The sequence below is a fragment of the Antedon mediterranea genome, chromosome 6, assembly GCF_964355755.1.
Source record: "Antedon mediterranea chromosome 6, ecAntMedi1.1, whole genome shotgun sequence".
Classification (NCBI taxonomy): Eukaryota; Metazoa; Echinodermata; class Crinoidea; order Comatulida; family Antedonidae; genus Antedon; species Antedon mediterranea.
In genome coordinates, this window is record NC_092675.1 from 20559824 (window position 1) to 20581019 (window position 21196).

General features: G+C 33.7%; 3 protein-coding genes across 3 annotated transcripts in view; 2 read left to right on the top strand and 1 right to left on the bottom strand.

The window, feature by feature from the left end:
- Window positions 1–32: 32 nt before the first annotated feature.
- On the bottom strand, window positions 33–15758 carry LOC140050900 (probable ATP-dependent RNA helicase DDX46). Its single transcript, XM_072095894.1, has 21 exons — window positions 15594–15758; window positions 14961–15182; window positions 14402–14744; window positions 13995–14168; window positions 12996–13208; window positions 11607–11723; window positions 11187–11355; window positions 9457–9577; window positions 8839–9014; window positions 7937–8137; window positions 7445–7527; window positions 6901–7065; window positions 6200–6400; window positions 5536–5669; window positions 4818–4980; window positions 4152–4301; window positions 3598–3861; window positions 2833–3003; window positions 2538–2655; window positions 1716–1789; window positions 33–1283 (listed from the first exon to the last, which is right to left on the bottom strand). The coding sequence occupies exons 1-21, from the start codon at window positions 15608–15610 to the stop codon at window positions 1236–1238; spliced, it is 3324 nt and encodes a 1107-aa protein (XP_071951995.1). The 5' UTR covers window positions 15611–15758; the 3' UTR covers window positions 33–1235.
- A 33-nt stretch (window positions 15759–15791) lies between these two features.
- On the top strand, window positions 15792–18723 carry LOC140050901 (protein FAM32A-like). The gene is made up of 4 exons (XM_072095895.1): window positions 15792–15952; window positions 17466–17613; window positions 17888–17941; window positions 18055–18723. The coding sequence occupies exons 1-4, from the start codon at window positions 15882–15884 to the stop codon at window positions 18121–18123; spliced, it is 342 nt and encodes a 113-aa protein (XP_071951996.1). The 5' UTR covers window positions 15792–15881; the 3' UTR covers window positions 18124–18723.
- Window positions 18724–19012: 289 nt separating this feature from the next.
- LOC140051181 (inactive tyrosine-protein kinase transmembrane receptor ROR1-like) overlaps window positions 19013–21196 on the top strand; it is a 74100-nt gene continuing 71916 nt past the window's right edge. The window contains exon 1 of the mRNA XM_072096315.1: window positions 19013–19197. Coding sequence (XP_071952416.1) covers window positions 19137–19197 — 61 coding nt within the window. The 5' untranslated portion in view covers window positions 19013–19136. The remainder of the gene's footprint in view (window positions 19198–21196) is intronic.

The following is a 21196-nucleotide window of genomic DNA, read 5'->3' on the forward strand; positions in this document are numbered from 1 at the left end:
CAAACAAACCACAGTGTATAAATAAAAACACTTGAACAATCATGTACAAAGTTATTGTCAATCTTATTTAATATTACTTTCAAAATGACAGTAAAAATTGATAAAATTATCGCAACAAGTGTACAAAAATGTACACACTTTATTATGTCCACTCATTATGCACACACTATCCACACACATCATGTATTATAATGAAACGCAATATTTTCAAGACATTTTTTAAATTCTATGAACCAATAGTTTGTATTGTACTGTATGTTCTGTTGATGTTTATAAAACTGCATTTACTTAAAATATTTCTAGACTATAGAAAAGATTTCTAAAAAGGTGATCATAATAAGTTTTGGCTATTATTACAAAATAAGTTGATGCGACATAAAAAGAGGATTTAAATATAATTATTTCATCACCAGTCTCTACTTCATTAAATACTTATAAATTATTTTCATCCCAAATTATGTATCTTTTCCCCCCTGATTAAAACAAAATGATACTCAGAGAATGCTCACTGTTGATGTTGATCACTGTGATTTAATAATTAATTTATTATTTCTTAGACAGTCATAATATAATATATATTCCTTCCAACCCAACATTTTAATTGTATCCAAATATCTTTAAAAACATTTCAATAAGTGTCTTCGATAACTCCACAGGGCGCAATATTTAAAAGGTCAATCATGACAAAAAGTCCGATCTAGGTGCGCAAGTTACATCATTGCGCTAGCCTAGATGAAAATGTTTGTCCCGATTGAGCTTTTAAATATGCTGCCCTCTGCAGTTATCAAAGTAGCTTATTATTTGCAGCTGTATTATCAATTAGCATGATTTAACTATTAATGATGAAATCTAATATACCACTTGGAATAGTATAGTAGCCATTGTAAATTTAGAAATGGGGTTAGTTTCTAAATTGTAATGAACTACATATCAACCTTGAAAGGGTATCGCAGCTCATAGTCATTTCAGTTGGCTTCTGGAATCATTAGAGGACATGTCACAGCCTTCAATGTGACAACATTTAATAAAAAGACTAATTATATTGGGACCTTAGTGTTGTAATGCATATCACCAATACACTAACCTACACCAAATGTGACCTATGACATGATGCATATGCCAAATGTCACTCTAAAGCAAAGTCATAGATGGTGTTGATAAACAGTTAAAACAATTATGATTTTGGTGACAAGAATACAGACAGGAATAATATGTAGCTGACATGGTAGATGACCTCAAATAACCTTGTAACGACCTCTATTTGTTGGTTGGTATGAATTTTGCTGAAAATGAAAAAGTAAATGTACAAAAAATTGTTATTTAGTTGCAATCAAATCAAACTATGTAATTCCTGACATGTTTTTCATGTGGAATAAATTATTCTACGAGGTCAACAACAAAATTGAAATGAATACACCTAAAAAACTAGTTTTATTGAATACATGCCAGAATCAGGATATTCTGACATTTCTAAATCAAACTCGGTCACGTAAAAATTGTTTGCTGCTTTCAAATAAACATAAAATAGTTGAGAGGATGCAAACATAATTATATCATAATATAATATAATAATAATAATAATATATCATATATATCATAATATATCATAATAATTATATCATAATTATATAGGTAGAATAAATATAATAACATATATATCTTAATATTGATGTATTTACTATATGACTGCTTGCTTTGAAAAAGTGTTTACTTACCAAACGAATAAGCTCATCCTTAATAAGTCGTATAATTTCTGCCTTTGCTTTCTGTACGGACAACTCTGATATACCTACGAGAAAAACATAATTACTCTTTTAAAATCATTCTGTTTCAAAAGCAGATAGTTTACTTGTATGTGCTAAGTAGTTTGTGTGGCTAAGAAGGTTAGGAGTGGTGGTCAAAAAATTAAATCTTCCAAATCCCCCAAAAACATGAAAAATGAAGATTAATTAAATCACACTTTGATTAGGTTATTTTGTAGTTTTAATAAAGTTAATCACTTCCATAGAAACAACAAAAAATAATGTTTTCACTTATAAAATAACATAATAGTTAAATTTTACCAAAAATCCAGTAACTGGCAGCCAATTTGACCATTTTTTGCTTTAAATTAGTTTTTTTTCAGGTAAATAAATTTTGTTTAGATCCAATTTTTGGTCAAAGTGGATAACTATTATGTAACATTAAAATGGCATATTCAACAAACAATTTAAAACATTATTTTTCAGGGGGACAATAAATCTTTAAAGGTTGGCATTTTTTTTAGCTGGGGTTAAAATGAGTTTGGGTGGAAGGCATTAAAATAAGCTTAAATGGAGGAACTATTTTGAATGTCTTTGGCACCTCTACCCAGCATAATTAATATGTATAGTTGTATACTAATATTAACGAAGATAGTTAAATAAGCTCTCTTGTACGATATTGAGCAAAACTATGCAGAGTTTTAGTAAGGATTTATTTAAAGAACAAGCACAGTTGTAATATAAAATAATAATTTAAACTAGAAATATTACAAAATATGATGGTTAAAATCTTACTTTCAATCGCAAGGTACAGTTTTCGTTCTCCCTCTTTGGGTTCTTTTCCAGGAGGGATAAACGTTCCTCGAATCGTGATTCCTGCATCACTGTAATCTTGGATTTGTGCCAAATTTTCCTAAATAACAAAAATTATTTTAAACAATATTCATAAAAACATTATGATTTTATATTTTACTATATCCCTGTGTCTGAAATTGTTTAGTTTTTTATCATAATAAACAGAATTAAGTCTAAAATGAAGTAATATGTTGTCTTATTAATAATAGTAATAATTTCAATTAATTGAATTTACCTTAGATGTAACTTTCCACCTTGCTGTCTGTGGGAAGTCATTTATCTGTAACTCCTCTTCGTACTTCTTACAAGTTTCTTTCTGTTCTTCTACAACCTCTTCCTCAATCTTGGGAGTGTAATTCAACTTGGCATTTAGTTTCTCTGCTAATTGTTCTGCTATTGTCTTAGCCTGAAACAGATTCACACTTTCAAATTAGTATTTTACTACTATTAAGTTCTGTCTACACTATCAAACTTTATGTGACAAAAAAAATGTGATATGCCCATATATGGACATGATGATGTCAAATCACTACCATATTTAAGCATATCACTACCATATATGGGCACATCAAACTTTTTTGTCAAGCTAGTTTGATAGTGTAAACTTTATCAAATTGGTATTCTTATACCCCTTTCACACTGCTTATTACAACTTTCAACAAGTTGTAGCATATTTTGATATCATATGCTTTCATACACACATTCTCAAATCTTGGGAGAATGTATTGTTGTATAGTTAGGGTGCTATTTGATTTTTATGCATATAATTATGATTGGTCAGTTAATACTAAGGTAAGTAGGTCTATATATGCAGTAACATACCAGGGAAATTACACATGCAACAACTCTGAACATCTCAGAACACAAAAAAAAAACAGGCCTCTCACTAGTGTGTTTTTTTTGTCCCGAGGGGACCACTGTAAAATCTCTAAAATTCTCTACAAAATTACCTTCACACTACACAAACCTGATACACAAAAAAAAGAAAAAAGTAATTTACCGAAACTGTAGGAGCAGTGATAATTCCACCTTTCAACACTGCTTGTGTTGCTTGCTGTACGACATTGTGCCTATCTCCCTCTAAGTTACGATTAATCCTCTCTGCCAATCGTTTAGCCTTTTCAAGTTTTTCTTGATTGACTGTGCTAACACCCGTCGTTGAGTCTGTAGCAACGGTTTTTGAGATGCCCATTGCAGCCTCCGCTGCTGAAATGTCTTTCACCCGTTTTTTAGCTGCAAACATGGTTTCAATTTTCTCATCGATCTATAAAAACAAAATAAAAAATGTATTAAATATTTTAATAGCGTCTTCACACTTAATTAACTTTGCATTAACAATTTTGATCTCCCAAGATGATTTATCCTTTCACACATGCCTTAACAAATTTCTTGAACAATTTTTAACAGCCTAAGGATGTACATTGTGTATTTAAGATTTATTATGATTGGTTAGCTTAAATCATGCAGAACAAAAACAGGTCTCCTTAGGTTACTAAAAAAAATAATAATGAAAGGCAAATCGTGTATAAAAACACTAATAATTTTAGTTCTTACGTCAAGTCCAAGTTCTTCTTCATCCGAATCTTGCAATCCGTATGAAGCCTTCTGTAACTTCTTCTTCTCATTTGCAAGCTCCCTTTCAGTTTCATCAAATTTAAAACCTTTACCACTGAATCCACTGTTCTTTTGAATTTCTTTACCACTCTAATTAAAAAACACAAATTGGTTTAGAACATTCATCTAGTACATCCAAATTAATCAAATTGCTCCTTTTTATTTGTATTGATCAATAAATTAATGTTGAGACTTTAGATTGAAGAATTAAAGGAAAAGATTTTCTGTTGAATTAAAAAATTATATCCATTCATTGCATCTAAATATCAACTATTAAAAAAACTTAGGTAGGTAAACACTAACTCAAATCTGAGCATGCGACTGCAGCCATGTATATGGCCTTGTTTACCTACAAGGATCGGGAGCAAGGTTTGCCAAGCTAGTCCACAAGGCAAAGCAATCTATCACACACACTGGACCTAGGTCCTAGACTTGGTGCCATAACCTACTACCTACTGTATATATGCCTTGTGTCAATACTTAACCTGACATTAGGCAGTGGGGTCATACCAAGATTGCATTAGCAATGGATTGAAGGATTGGGTTTATACTCAAACATGAGATTATATTTGACCATATATGGTAACTTTATCACAATCAACATACTGCTTTCTGGTCTTCAACATATTGTTTCCAGATATCACTAAGTTCTGTAGGAACCTTCTGGCCACTGACTTCAAATGCTTTGATGATATCACCAGCAAACTTGGATTGATCAGGTGATATAAATGTGTAGGCAAAACCTTTATTACCAGCTCGACCAGTTCTCCTGTAATACAAATAGTGTAAATAAGATATCAAGTATTAAGTAAAATTAACTGTACAGTGTTCTATAAACCTAAAAATACCTACAATTTCATTTTTCTTTAAAACAAGAATTTCTACATAACCGTATTTCTTTCTTTTAGATTTTGGCTCAGTAGTAGTTTTTAAAGAAAAACTTAATAATTATTAACACTGTGTTTTGGAAAAACATTTTAAAGGAAATGAATACAGTAAAAGGTGTCACCATTCGCACTCAACAAAGTATCCCCTGAATAGGGGTTAGCAATGTAGTGTAAAAACATATATTTCCCCCAGTTTGTTTCACAATAAAAGTGTCCCTGTAATAGAAATGTCCCCTAATAAGGGGTGTCCCAAAGGAGAGGTTCTACTGAATATTAATGATTGTTTATCTGGAGGACCAAACTTAAAGCCTTGGCTTATTGCGTCCTTCTCACACAATTATATTTATTAATTTATTTATGTTCTGTTACTGTATATTGTGTTGTGTGAAACAATACAAAAAAAACTTAATTTATAATAAAGCATCCTCTTTTCTTACCCGCATCTGTGAACATAATCTTCATAATGGTTTGGACAGTCATAATTGACAACTAGGATTAATTGCTTTACATCTAGACCTCTAGCAGCTACTGATGTCGCCACCATCAGACGAACATTACCTGCTTTAAAATCCTTACAAAAGAAATTGAGTAAATTTTAATCATTTTAGTCAAATTAAATAATCGTTTACATTTTTATGTATGTAGAATGTCATGTCATAAAAACTGTTATTTTCCTCTTAAATTTAGTAAACTTACTACCTATGGCATTTTTTACCTAACTGGATGTTAAGTTTTGAGTCACTGGGGAAGGAAGGTATAGACTGGATAGTCTAAGATGATTTTTATTAGAGAATGATGAAAATCTAACCAAGCTATAGGTATGATACATTGCTTCATTAATTCATAAAGATAAAATTTGTTCTGTAAAATCAACAGATTTAATGTCAACGTCAATCACCATCATTTACTGTGAAGAACCTTGTTAGAATACAAAGGAATTGTACAATAGAAATACTACTAAGGGTTAGTGTAAAACATATGACAGTGTTGTAAGAATTTGTCCATGATACTCTCCAAATTTCATTATGACATTTACCTAGATACAATAGGATAATCAACTAGTCAAACATATCAGTATAATATAACTAGTACAAACTATACCTGGATAATAGAGTCTCTATCGTACTGGTCAATACCGCCGTGTAGTGAAACACAAGAGTACGATGACTTCATTAGATCTTTTAACAGCCTGTCGGCAGATTCCTGCCTTTCTACAAACACAAGTACACTGCCTTTCTCTTGATAGATACCTAACAGCTCTAATAACTTCAGGAATTTCTGTTCTTCTTCCTCAAGAATAATCTGTAAATAAGAATGTATCATGCTCAGCTACAGTGTTTAAGTTCACTTAGGTTGACCCTGGTCTCCCCAATTTTTGTTTGTTATGTATATACTGAAATAGACCGAATAAATAATGAAATGAAAGGCCTTGACAAGGTATAGTTTAAACAAAATATTGTGGTTTGTTTCTTTTACTCCTACAGTATGTTTAGATTTTGTTTGCTTATTTATTAAATATCTTGATAGAGATATCTACAGCACAGCATTGTATTATTGTTCCCCAGTAAACTTTCATTGAGTTATAAATTTTCATTAGCGGATTCAGGGGGGAGGGGGTGTAACCAATTCAGTCTACCACTACCTATTTCAAAATCATGGATTAAACCACTGTAACTATCAATATCCATCCAACTAAATTGTGAAGTTGGAGTAACCATTGTCCCAACACTCTATAAAATTGGCAAGAGACAGAGAGAAAGACAAAAATATTTAGAAAATCTGAAAAATATATTTTGACATACCAGATGTTGCTCAACATCGGAGCACACGATACTACGCCCTCCAACTTGTACCTCAACAGGTTTTGTTAATATTCTTCTAGCTAGCGCTTCCATTTGACGTGGAAATGTTGCTGAAAAGAGGACTGTCTGACGATCGGGCCGAATGTTATCAACTATTTTCATAACCTGAAACAATATCATACCTGTACATTAGATTAAATATTAAAACTTTTTTTTGGATTAGTCAATAATATTTGATTATCTTGGTTTACCTCAAATCCTGAATTACCAAATGTTACAAATTTAATTTATTTTTATTTTTAATTATTCACACCCGAAAAACATTACTAACCCTAACTACCCCTTGGACAACAACCCTGGACAACTACACCTTGGACAACTACACCTTGGACAACAACCCCTTGGACAACTACCCCTTGGACAACTACCTCTTGGAAAACAACCCCTTGGACAACTGCCCCTAATAAAACTACTACATTGTCCTGATGGTCATTCTCCATGTAGTATTCTATATTTCAATTGGTTATTGAAGTTACAAACATACCTGTGGTTCAAAACCCATATCAAACATTCTGTCAGCTTCATCTAATACTAGGTATGTACATCGTCGCAAATTTGTAACGCGCCCTATAAGAATAAATGAATAATAATAAAGGAATAAATATATAATGAATAAATGATAATATTGGAATTAAACAAGTTTACAGCGGCTTGAGGATGATTCTTGGGGGTGGGGTGTGATGGAATAATATGGTGCATAATTACCATGCCAGGAGGTGGTTTTGATATGTGCATTTATAGGTGATCAAATTAAGAGTGGTTTCATAACATAGATTTAAGGGGGTCAATGGGCAAACGTTGACCACTTTTCATTTATTTTGGGGCGTCAAACTCTAATGTAAAAAACACAGGTGTAATAGAACCATTAAATAGAACTTATGCTGTGCAATGGAAATAATACTGAACGGCATGCGAATTAACAAAAATCAAATGCTAAGGATACATGTTACATATTATGTTATAATAGTTATCATACCATTATTAGCAGCTAACATATCAATCATTCGACCTGGAGTGCATACAATTATCTCTGCTCCACGTTTCAGCTCAGCAATCTGTTCACTAATCCCAGTACCACCATAGACGCAGACAGCTTTTAGACCATGTGACTTGGTAAACTTTTTGCATTCTTTGTAAATCTGCATGGCTAGCTCACGTGTTGGTGTCAAAATCATTGCTGTAACAACATAACATTGAACAACATAAGATACATATATAAACGCTATAAAACAATCAATCAAAAGACTTGTAATAACAACTTGTTTATATGTTTGTCATGTGAACAGGATTGAAACATTTAAGAAGGATAGTGAATTAATTCGCTTATACTATAGCAAAGAACTTATAACACAAGAATCTCCTATTCTTCAATTTGCATTCAAAACACAGTATCGGAAGTACAGGGTTAAAAGGTCAAACTGGGCGACGCCATTTCACAGCATGGAGCAGCGCCCCCTCCAAACTAGGAAGTCAAAACTATTAATTCCTATAGAGGGCTCAGTCAATTACTCTATACCCCCTATAGTATTAGCAGATCCCCTCTATGATTTTGACTTTCTAATTTGATGCGGGCGCGCTACTCCATGGCTCACAATGGCGCCACCCATTAGCTCTATTCTATCCCACAATGCCTTTCGAAATTGTTACGCGCTTCGGACGAGCAGGAGATTCTTGTGTTATAAGTTCTTTGCTTATAGTTATCCTTAGCAATTTTCCTAAACAAAAAATGTTTTCTGATTGATATTAGCAAGTAAACAACATGGAAGAATACATTAGACAAATATTTTCAATCTTGGCATGCTTATAAGCTCCGTATCCACTGTATTTGGTCATTAGTGAATTTGGTCAATTTAATCTATGACCTCTGTCCATACTTACAAATGGGGCCTTCATCTGCCTCTAAGGGATCCTGGTCTAGGATGTGCCTCATCATTGGGATGAGGAAAGCCATTGTCTTCCCACTGCCAGTCTTAGCAATTCCTATCAAATCTCGACCTGACATAATACTTGGAATGGCCTGAGCTTGGATCGGTGTTGGCTTCTCATACTTGTTCCTGTTAATAAAACCCAAATACATATAACACTCTCACTGATATTTACTATGTACATTTACATATATATTGTTGACATACATATTACAAAGTTATTCCTTAATAAAGATTCTATTGTAAATTTATATGAATTTATGTATGCTTCCATCGTGTTTGGTCCAAAAGACTGGGGTAATAATGTGAAGCGCTTAGAAGCATTGTGCAATAAGCGATAACATTTATGCATTTTGACTAATTTATTTTTTGTGATAGGAGTCAATCCTCGATTAGCAAAAGCTATTTTTTGGCTCCTTTACACCATAGAGATATTATATAATATCTCTATGTTTACACATATTGTACTGTTTGTATGATGTGAATAAATATAAATATATATAAATATAAATATATAAAAAACGTATTAATATTATTATTTAAAAATATTATTATTATTAATATAACATACTTTTTTAAGACATCAAGAATTTTCTTCGAGACTCCGCACTGGACCCATTCTTTAATTGGTTTTGGAACATTCTTCCCACGTACCTTGATTGATTCCATTGATTCACGTAGAGCTTCAACATCTGAAAAAAAACCCCCAAACAATTGATTGTCTAAACCATCAAACTAATTTGAGAACAAGAGTGTGATGTATCAAAGTATGCTGGTAACATGCCCAAATATGGTAGTGTATGATCATCATGTCCATATATGGACACATCACATTTTTTTGACACATAAAGTTTGATAGTGTAGACAGAAAGAAATACTCTAGATATGGATAATTGGCTGAATGAATGAATAAATACATTGAAACATTCATCACTGTGAAATGCGCTATACAATTTCATTAAACATCAAAAATGTTTTCCACTAGGCAAACAGTGGTGAAATGCAGGGGGAAAAGTCCCCAGGTTGAGCACTCAGGGGCTCTCCAACACTGGGTAGTTGCATTGGGCTCATGCTTACCCCAGGTTGAGCACTCAGGGGCTCTCCAACACTGGGTAGTTGCATTGGGCTCATGCTTACCCCAGGTTGAGCACTCAGGGGCTCTCCAACACTGGGTAGTTGCATTGGGCTCATGCTTGCCCCAGGTTGAGCAGCACTCAGGGGCTCTCCAACACTGGGTAGTTGCATTGGGCTCATGCTTGCCCCAGGTTGAGCAGCACTCAGGGGCTCTCCAACACTGGGTAGTTGCATTGGGCTCATGCTTGCCCCAGGTTGAGCACTCAGGGGCTCTCCAACACTGGGTAGTTGCATTGGGCTCATGCTTGCCCCAGGTTGAGCACTCAGGGGCTCTCCAACACTGGGTAGTTGCATTGGGCTCATGCTTGCCCCAGGTTGAGCACTCAGGGGCTCTCCAACACTGGGTAGTTGCATTGGGCTCATGCTTGCCCCAGGTTGAGCACTCAGGGGCTCTCCAACACTGGGTAGTTGCATTGGGCTCATGCTTGCCCCAGGTTGAGCACTCAGGGGCTCTCCAACACTGGGTAGTTGCATTGGGCTCATGCTTGCCCCAGGTTGAGCACTCAGGGGCTCTCCAACACTGGGTAGTTGCATTGGGCTCATGCTTGCCCCAGGTTGAGCACTCAGGGGCTCTCCAACACTGGGTAGTTGCATTGGGCTCATGCTTGCCCCAGGTTGAGCACTCAGGGGCTCTCCAACACTGGGTAGTTGCATTGGGCTCATGCTTGCCCCAGGTTGAGCACTCAGGGCTCTTCAACACTGGGTAGTTGCATTGGGCTCATGCTTGGGGCCCCTGGGTTTAGCCAGTGAGCGCACATAGCCATTACGCCATGCTTAAAAATCTCCCTTAAGTTCCTTGAGCAAAAAATTACCCAACCAATCAGAGCTCATGAAATGTGTTGTCACACATTAATAATCATTCAAGCAAATTGATCAGCTTAGTAAAGCTTGGTTCCCACTACAGACGTAATCACAAGTGGGAACCGATGACGCAACAGTGCTGCAAATTTCGCAGGTTTGATTTCACGCAGGCGGGGGCAAACACAATTATTGGAAGGGCATTTTCTTACGTTGCGTCGATAGTTGGAACCAAGCTTTAGATACATAAATCAGGTGTTCATTCATGTAGTGACAATAATAAAAGGGTAGTATGAATTTGTTCTCAGCATAAAAATTTAATTGGGCATTCTTGAATAACTTTTTAATCTACAATTTTATTTCACCCACCTTCTGCTGTCATCTTTGCCAACTGAGGCACCTCTATGTAGAAATCCTTGCGGAATGGTTGATAATCGATTGTAGTGTGGTCTACGAGCGCTAACTCCTTTTTCTTTTTAAGTTCCAGTGCATTCTTCATCGTGTCAGCTAAACTTGTTTCTTCCTCTTCTGAAGAATACTAAAACATCCACAAAAATTTGGTGTAACTAAAAACATAAACTACATATACAGGAGGCAGACAAGGCTTTCACCTCGCCTGAAATATCCAATTTTCACCACCCACCCCAATTCCCCAGTACAGTCATATTTTATATAAATAATTATATTTAAAGCATCTTTGCTTTGTCTGTTTTTAACCCCTCACTATGGCCTGTAACATGGACAGTAAATTTTGTTAAGGTTAAAGGTCAAAATTAACTTTTCACTTACCTCCATGGCATCCTGATCATTTATCATGAGCTCTCCTTTGTTGAGTATCTTAGAAGTGTGTGGTACTTGTAACTTTTTAGCAACTCCTGTTACAATACTGACTGTACCAAGAGGCATCTATAACACAAAAGTGAATTTAAAGAATAAGATTAAAAAAGATAAGATACAAATAATCTATTATTAAATTCACAGAGTTCTGATTAATTTATAAGGGTAGAATATGTCACATAGCCTACACATACATGGAACCTGAAATAAAGATGGGGAAAATTCCTGCCCATCTTTGCCAAACACGATTTCTCTTTCATCGGAGACGTTTCTGTTTATTTGGGAATGTTATTGCGCCCATACCGACTATTTTAATGCCCTGTATAACTTACATTTTTTTTCTCTTTCATCTGAGACCTTTCTCTTTATTGGGGAATGTTATTGCACCCATACCGGCTATTTTAATGCCCTGTATAACTTACATTTTCTTTCTCTTTCATCTAAGACCTTTCTCTTTATTGGGGAATGTTATTGCGCCCATACCGGCTATTTTAATGCCCTGTATAACTTACAATCATTTTCTTTCTCTTTCATCTGAGACCTTTCTCTTTATTGGGGAATGTTATTGCGCCCATACCGGCTATTTTAATGCCCTGTATAACTTACATTTTCTTTCTCTTTCATCTCAGACCTTTCTCTTTATTGGGGAATGTTATTGCGCCCATACCGGCTATTTTATTGACCTGTATAACTTACAATCATTTTCTTTCTCTTTCATCTGAGACCTTTCTGTTTATTGGGGAATGTTATTGCGCCCATACCGGCTATTTTAATGCCCTGTATAACTTACATTTTCTTTCTCTTTCATCTAAGACCTTTCTCTTTATTGGGGAATGTTATTGCGCTCATACCGGCTATTTTATTGACCTGTATAACTTACAATCATTTTCTTTCTCTTTCATCTGAGAAATTTCTCTTTATTGGGGAATGTTATTGCACCCATACCGGCTATTTTAATGCCCTGTATAACTTACAATCATTTTCTTTCTCTTTCATCTGAGACCTTTCTCTTTATTGGGGAATGTTATTGCACCCATACCGGCTACTTTATTGACCTGTATAACTTACATTTTCTTTCTCTTTCATCTGAAACCTTTCTGTTTATTGGGGAATGTTATTGCGCCCATACCGGCTACTTTATTGACCTGTATAACTTACAATCATTTTCTTTCTCTTTCATCTAAGACCTTTCTCTTTATTGGGGAATGTTATTGCGCCCATACCGACTACTTTATTGACCTGTATAACTTACATTTCTTTCTCATTCATCTGACACCTTTCTGTTTATTGGGGAATGTTATTGCGCCCATAACAGCTATTTTATTGACCTGTATAACTTACATCTTCTTTCTCTTCCATAGCTGGTAGACCTTTCTGGCTACGATCAGTATTAGTGATTTTTCTCACTTCATCCTGGACTCCTTGCATGAATGCATCCAATGGATCGATGTCATCGTCTTTTTCTTCTTTCTTTACTTCTTTCTCATCTTCTTTCTCTTCTTTTATTTTAATACTTTTCTCTCCTTCCTTCTCATTTTGGTTTTCTTCAGTTACCTACACAAAAATGGTACTATTATCATACAGTTGAACCTCATGTTTAACTGGTACTATTATCATACAGTAGAACCTCATGTTTAACTGGTACTATTATCATACAGTAAATGGTACTATTATCATACAGTTGAACCTCATGTTTAACTGGTACTATTATCATACAGTAAATGGTACTATTATCATACAGTAAATGGTACTATTATCATACAGTAAATGGTACTATTATCATACAGTAAATGGTACTATTATCATACAGTTGAACCTCATGTTTAACTGGAATATGAATATGACTATGTAGCTGTCAACAAGATCACAGATTCTATTATTGGAAGGCTTACATGTAATATAAATGAAGTTGAAGATGAATATCATTTTGTTACGGTTTGCTTTCGTTACAAGGAAATCAGAACAAAATTTATACCTTCTTTATTTTTTGAAAATCCAAATACTTTTAAATTCTGCCGTTTAATGTCATCACAGGATCCAATAATTATTGATAATCTATCTAAATATATTTATCATGCTTATAAGTTAAGATATATGTTTTGCTTAGAGAACGAAATTAATTAATTCATTTATCTTGTGACCATAAATTGCTTTATTTTTCAATGTAATTATTCTTTTGTTAATTACTAGGGGCCAGAGGCCTAAAGTAAATAAAGTCAGGCGATAAGCCTGAATGAATGAATGATGAGGTCATACAAAACATTGATTGACCTGTCCTAGTTTGGTCATAGGTCGCCAAAAAAATCCTTATTACCTAGAACCAACCAAGTGTTACAGTACCTGTTCATCTTCCTCCTCGTCGTCTGCATCATCCTCTAAACTCCATTTCTTTTTGGATGATGGAATTATATTAAGAATCTCCTTTTTAACATCTATAGACTTCTTTTGTTCAAAGCGCCATTTTTCTATCCTTTCTTTTCGCTTCTGGATAATCTCTTCCAATCGCTTTTGCTCCTAAAAAAGTATAGTAGTAGTAGAGTGGTTACCATTTATTTCAAAGGATGTTCAAAGACCATACTTTTGAATAGCTCAGATAGGGCAATGCCAATATCTTTTTATCCAAATAAGCATGGAAAATGTATTTATGATGATGTAATCCAATATTTCACAATTTTACCAGCAGTAGAAGAAGGTCACTAAAAGGCCAGAAAAGGTCACTAAAAGGTCAGTTCTACTCTTTAACTTACCAACATCATTCCTTTATCATCGTCTTTTTCTTCCTTGACCGTAAAGCTCTCTTCTTTTACCAGATCATCTTTCTTAGTTGATTTATCCTTTTCCTGAGATTTATCTCTGCCCTTTGAGGGAGACTTGCGGCTACGATTTCTGTCTTTGTTGGGAGACATCGATCTTCTATCCCGATCTCTATTGCGACTCCGCGATCGTCGGTCACGTCGTGGTGACCTAGATCGTCGTCTGTCATAACTTCGACTATTTTGATAGCGATCTTTACTCCTGGATCTTGATCTCCTTCTTCGACTTCTGTCTTTACTTCTTGAGCGTCTGATAAAAGTTGTCTGCGGTAAGTTCCTAAAAAAACAAAAGTAAAGTTGTTGGAGGAGTGGCAAGCTGTCATTCAACAACTACAGTAGTAATTAGCTTTTCTGCTGAAAATAGAATAAAAATGAGATTGTTTATTTTATTAGGTAGACTTTAATACTACATATTCATTATATGTACTGTACCATTTGATGCATCATAAATTAAAAATATTATGACAATTTTTAAATATTTATAACCTCTCACCTTCTGCGTTGCCTTTCATACGATCGAGAACGAGATCTTCTAGATCTATCACGGTCTCTGCCCCGATCACGATTTCTTTCTCTGTCCCTACTGCGGGAACGTTTTCTGTCTCTTTCACGACTTCTTGAGCGACCTTTACTACGAGACCGTGAACGTTTTCTGCTGCTCTTTTTGTTTGAATCAGATTCACTACTGGCTGACCGCGATCGTTTACGGTACTGTCTGAAAGATTAAAAGCATACACCAAAAATATCATCATGGTTTATGGCTTATTTATATGAGATACGACCAGCGAATGCGCCAATCACTGAGATAGCAGACTATGCACTTTAGAGTGCGAGTGGGAAAATTCATATTTAGAATTATATTAAACATCACAACAGTAATAATAAACTAATGTAAAAAGCTGCATGCGTCTAGCAAAAATTGAATAACATCGGTTTGAATGACCAGCTATCTCAAAAGAGCGAATCAACCACCAAAGCTTAGAGAGGGTGTACATATGAGGTGAGGACTGCCGGTGTCGCAGATACCGACAATCGACGCAGGCCAGCTGAGGAGCTTAGAATAAACCGCCTACTTAAAAGCGGAATTTGTTATAATTGCTGCGGTCGTAATATCAAATAGACTTACCTATTCTCTCTAGCCATTAAGCAGCCTTTGTAATGGGCCTAGGCCCTCCTAAACTTAAATTTAAACAGGGTAAGTAACACGATTTTGTTAGCAAGGGAAATTCGCCGAAAACAACGACATTTTTCGACGGTGTGTAGAGAGAGTGCCGGCATGCATGCCTAGAACTATAGAGGGGGCTATCCAATTCAGATGGCAATTTTGTTTGTGTTGTGGCGTTTGTGCTGTACTGGTAGTTTTCTAGAGAATTGGTAGTGCTTAGCCTAGCTGGCTAGCCTAGAAAAAATTAAAATGTCCAATCCATACCAAAGTGCTGGAGGAAGTCTTAAACTAAAAGGTGTTTCAGATCACGTCATAAAGAAGTAAGTCCCAGAGCAATTGTGAATCTATGGAACTCTATACCTAATTTAATTATGTTGTTCTTTGCACTCAGTCAGTAAACACATTCAAAAACAACTTTTTGACAGAAATAGGCCTAGTCTAGGCCTATATTTTATTATTATAACAAACACTCTGTAATCAACAAAGCGTCTTTATCTTTAAATATGCTACGTCGTGTCAAACATATTCTACCTCGACAGGCTCTCTGTCACATTTACATATCACACGTTAGACCATTAATGGAATATGCAGCTCCTGTTTGGTGTAATATCCCAGTTAAATTAAGTGATGAACTAGAAAATATCCAGATTTCTGCAGGTAGAATATGTACTGGTGCGTGGAAACATACAAGTCATAATGCATTAAGACAAGAATTAGGCTGGTTATCATTGGAAAAACGTAGACAATTTCTTAACCTAATACTGTTTTTTAAAATTATTCATAAGTTAACACCAGTGTATCTTTACTCCTTATTTAATTTTTCTGACAATATTGAAGTTTATAACTTGCGTAACATCCGAAATATAATAATTCCATTTTGTAAGACCACATCATATCGTTTATCTTTTGTCCCATCTATTATAACGAATTGGAATGAGTTAAATAATGAAATAAAAAATTCCTCATTTCTTGTTGAGTTTAAAAAATTGCTACTGAAATCCAATTTGTTTGAAACAAAAAAACGTTCTTATTATGATACAGGTGATAAGAAGATTAACCAAATTCACACTAGAATCCGACTTGGTTTCAGCTGTCTCAATTCGCATTTATTCTTACATGGACTTCGGGACAATCCAAATTGTACTTGTGGCTTTAATGTTGAGAATCCGCTTCATTTCTTATGTTACTGCCCTAATTATAATACACAAAGAGATATTCTACTTGTAAGCGCTAACTCAATTATTGAGGATATCTTAGCCAAGGATTTTTCTTTAACATTTAATTTTACATTTTTAAGTGAAATTTTTATTTTTGGTTCCGATCTTCTTTCGAATTGTGAAAATGCTTTATTATTTTATTATGTACAACAATTTCTTGTTAATTCTGGAAGATTTAATTGATGTTTCTGTTAGTTATTTTAAAATGTTGTATTTGTTAATCTGAGGCGCCTTGAAGCTAAGATGGTTCCATCTTGTAAGGCGCCTCTGTGTAATATACTGAATAAAAAAAAAAAAAAAAAAAAAAAAAAAACACTAAGAGAAGAGTTTTAATATCACTAAAGGTAAGGTAGGTAAGTTTAAAAAAAGGACATTGTTAAAAAATGAAGTTCAGCATGCAGCTGTTGTTGTTTTGTGTAACTAACTGTAAGTTCCCGTAAGTGTAAGGCCTACAAAATGCAATTAAAGATTTGTTCTTGTGATAATATTTACTACTAATATACACTAGGCCCTACCAAATCTTACTGTAAAGCATTATCAATTTAGAGTGTTAATTTTCATAAATAATAAACATACTTTTAAAGCAATTTTCATGATGATTTTGTCATATTTTTAGAAAGAAGAAAAAAGGTAAGAAGCTGAAGAAACTAGAGCAACAAGTACCAACAACTGCGCAAGATTCACAGGAAGACGTCCCAACCAAAGTAAAACGAGAAAAAAGAACCCCAGCGGAAATTGCCTTTGATAGGGTCCAAGAGAAAAGGGTCAGTTATTCACTATTCAGAACATTACTTTGATTACACAGTCTCAACACTGCCATTTATAAACATTTATTCGTTTAGTAGTATGTAGATATTGATATTTTGTATTTCCAATTCATACTTTATTACATTCAATCATGGAGGAATTATCTAAACAATAATTTGTCCATGATTCAATATTCCAATATACTACTAGCTTATATCAAATTAAGTTTTTACTTCTATTTGCTAAACAGATATTATACTTAACTTTGTACTTGTTTACTTCTTTTTACAGAAAGCACAGAGAATTTTAGAAAAAGCTCAGAAAAAACACAAAGAAAGAGTTGAGGTAGCAATATTTTATATATATTGTAATTTTTGCTTTTTTGTAAAAGAAATACATAATCCAGACAGTATTTTTCCACAAAATAATATTTATAATATTTATTGTTATATTTTCAGGAATTTAATCAAAATTTGGACAAGTTATCAGAACATTATGATATTCCCAAAGTCAGTTGGACAAAGTGAAACAACTCATCATCAAATTGCGGTCTCCAGATTTTTTATATTTATTGTAGTCTCATTACAATAATGGAAAGCTGCATAAGCAAGGGCCTGAGATATTGATATATAGATAGAAAAGTGTACCATATAATTGTGTTTAAAAAGAAACATTCAGATGTCTGCAACAGATAATAATTATTCTAATGTACAGTAAAGATGGTTACAATTATCTATCTATTAATTAATTGCTTTATTTTCGATTTAATATGAACTCTAAAATCCCATCATTAAAGACAGTTAATGAGGTTTCAGAGATATGTCTTAGGGGAGGAGATCCAGAATTGATAAACCACTAGCAACAAAATGGTCTAAAGAAACTTTAAACATTTTAAGGTCTTTACAATATGGCAATTCTGAACCATTTTTATGTTAAAAATTCACTGAAAATAGATCAGTAATATTTGGTTGATGGTTTGTAAATCTCATTTGTTTAAATATTTAGTACAGTACAATGTAATCTGGTTCGGTTTTATTTAAGACATATTAATAGGTTGTACTAATAATGTATTTACTGTCTGGATTATGTATTTCTGGTTGTAAATAAATGCACTTGTAGAATCCAAATTTAATTTTTTATTAAATTTATCAATAGATTGTGTGTTTAGTGACCTTTTCTTATTTAATTTATATGCATATAAAAAACTTTCAATCTAAATCTTATCTTTTAATATAAATATTTTAAGCTTCATGATAAATAAGCAACGATATAATATAGCCGGCTTACATATCTCTGTAATTAAATAAGTGAAAACTTTTAAATTAACGCACATGCGCCCTCTATATCATTTTCTTTCGCTTGAACAGTAGTTGAACAACAGAAGATTGTAAACAAGTTTAGTTTGTGGTAGCAGTACTTACGATCGAATGAACAACGGAAATTGTTAGATTTTTACGCACGATTTAAATCGTTAGATGCTGTGTGGACTGCATTCTTCATAAACATCCTAGCAGGTTCTCTGTTTTACCAAGAGATTATCATGTACCGACAATTTAATGGACATTTTGTTTGGATTTTCATGACCATCATCATCGTGTCAGGTAAGCGATACCGTTTTAAGCCCGTTACCACCAGAACTTGAGAAGAGTGTCAGGTTCTTTAGCCTAGCCATGTGAGAGTTGTTGCTTAGGTATTTTTCCAGGTCACTTAACATGATAATTGTTCATAAAACGTGTTTTTAATCATATTTATTAATACAATAGAATCGATTAGCACCCGTTTTTAAAATTAGTATAGTAAATGAAGTAATAAATCAATCGAAAATCAAAGAAAACTTTTTCGTGAACTTCACTTTCTGAGCAACCATTGAGTATGGGGAAAGGCAATGCAAATTAATTGAACAGTCCGACATTAACATGCATATGCATTATACACCCCTCCCCCTCCCCCCTCACTCCTCGAAATATAGTAATAAATATACCAGGGCAGTAGGGGTCAACAGCAGTCTTTTGACACCAATGAGAATATCTTGATTCTCTTTATAAACCACTCTTTTGCTCAACAATACAAGCCTCGGGCATAATACTATGTCTGTCCTATTTTTGTTGTGTATCTTTCAGTCGTTTTGGAAAAAACGCATTTAAATTTCAAAAAATAAAAAATCATTTAAACATTATTAAATATTAAAACAATGTAATATTATTAAGTTTTTGTGTTATAAACACATTAATTCAACTTAGTGGTAAGAATATTTTATGCATATTATTGGTATGATTATTGGCTCAATTGTCCTTTACTGTATATATAAATTCATAAACTTTTTGATAAACTTATTTAGAATATAGTATTAAAACAAATTTCAGTCAATCATTCTCCCTACAGTAGGGCCTGTTTCTGCGAATATTATAAACCATAATAAATTACCCCAAGTTTTTTTGGAAGGAAATAAAATGTTATAATGTTGTTAAGTCAAACTACCATCATTTTGAATGCCTGAGCACATTGGATTTCAATGGTGAAATTTGGTATACAGTAATATAAATAAATTGTTTTTTTTACTAATTTCAAATAAAGTTACTCAGCAGACTGAAGCTAGTTGAAGTTTACACTCTTTCGTGGCACTTATCCTACAGTAATCCTAACTCGAAGTTAAATATATATAACTTTACAATTATAAGGAAAAACTAAAGTATTTATCCCCTGATTGTACTGAACTTTTGTCACTGTATCGATTGACAACGTATGTCATGTGTGCTTTCATTGGAACATGCGCTGCGTTACATGTCGTAACTAAGAGCAACCTACTTTAGCTTATTATGCATTCATTATCTGTCGTAATAGTTATTAGTCTCTACCTAGTTAATATCTAAAATGACTAATTCGTTTGCAGGATTTTTGTTAAGGATCAAGGTAAAGCAAACATGTAGCTAAAAAGATTTGACAGTCAGGAGACCTGTAGAAAAATAAGGGAAACCATTTGTTTGTTATGCATGATTTTAGAAAGCTTCTAGTCTAGGCTTAGAACCAAAAAAACCAAACCAAAATATCTTTGCCTGTCTCTTCGTTTCTGCCTTAATTGCAAAACAAAAAACATATTGACATATAGCACATATAAATCTGTCTAATTGATTTGAGAAGTGCTTGGTTCGAATCTTGTCAAAGCCAAAAAGAAAAAAACATTTTTGTAATTGTAATTTATCAGATTATTTTCAACTTTGTTATTAATTTGTGATTTCAGCATAAATCTTGTATACTATTTACTTCATAAAGTAGATAATTATATAATCATTATACAATACATAGGTAGTGATACTAGAGTACCCAGGGAAGACTGAATTATATTTCTGTTTTTAAACCATTAGCATTCTCAAACTTTGTTATTTGATGAGAAGAATCAAACAAACCAGTAGCTATTGTTTACACAGTAAACAACCTATCCATTATTTTGTCTGAATTGTTGTTTGGTTTTAAGTACATATTGGTGTAACATTTTAAATATTCCTTTGACAAAAGCAATGATGTACACAGTATTGGATTGCAAGAAATGGGCAGGTTAACATTCACAGTACACAACTACAAAATAAACCAAATATTATAAGA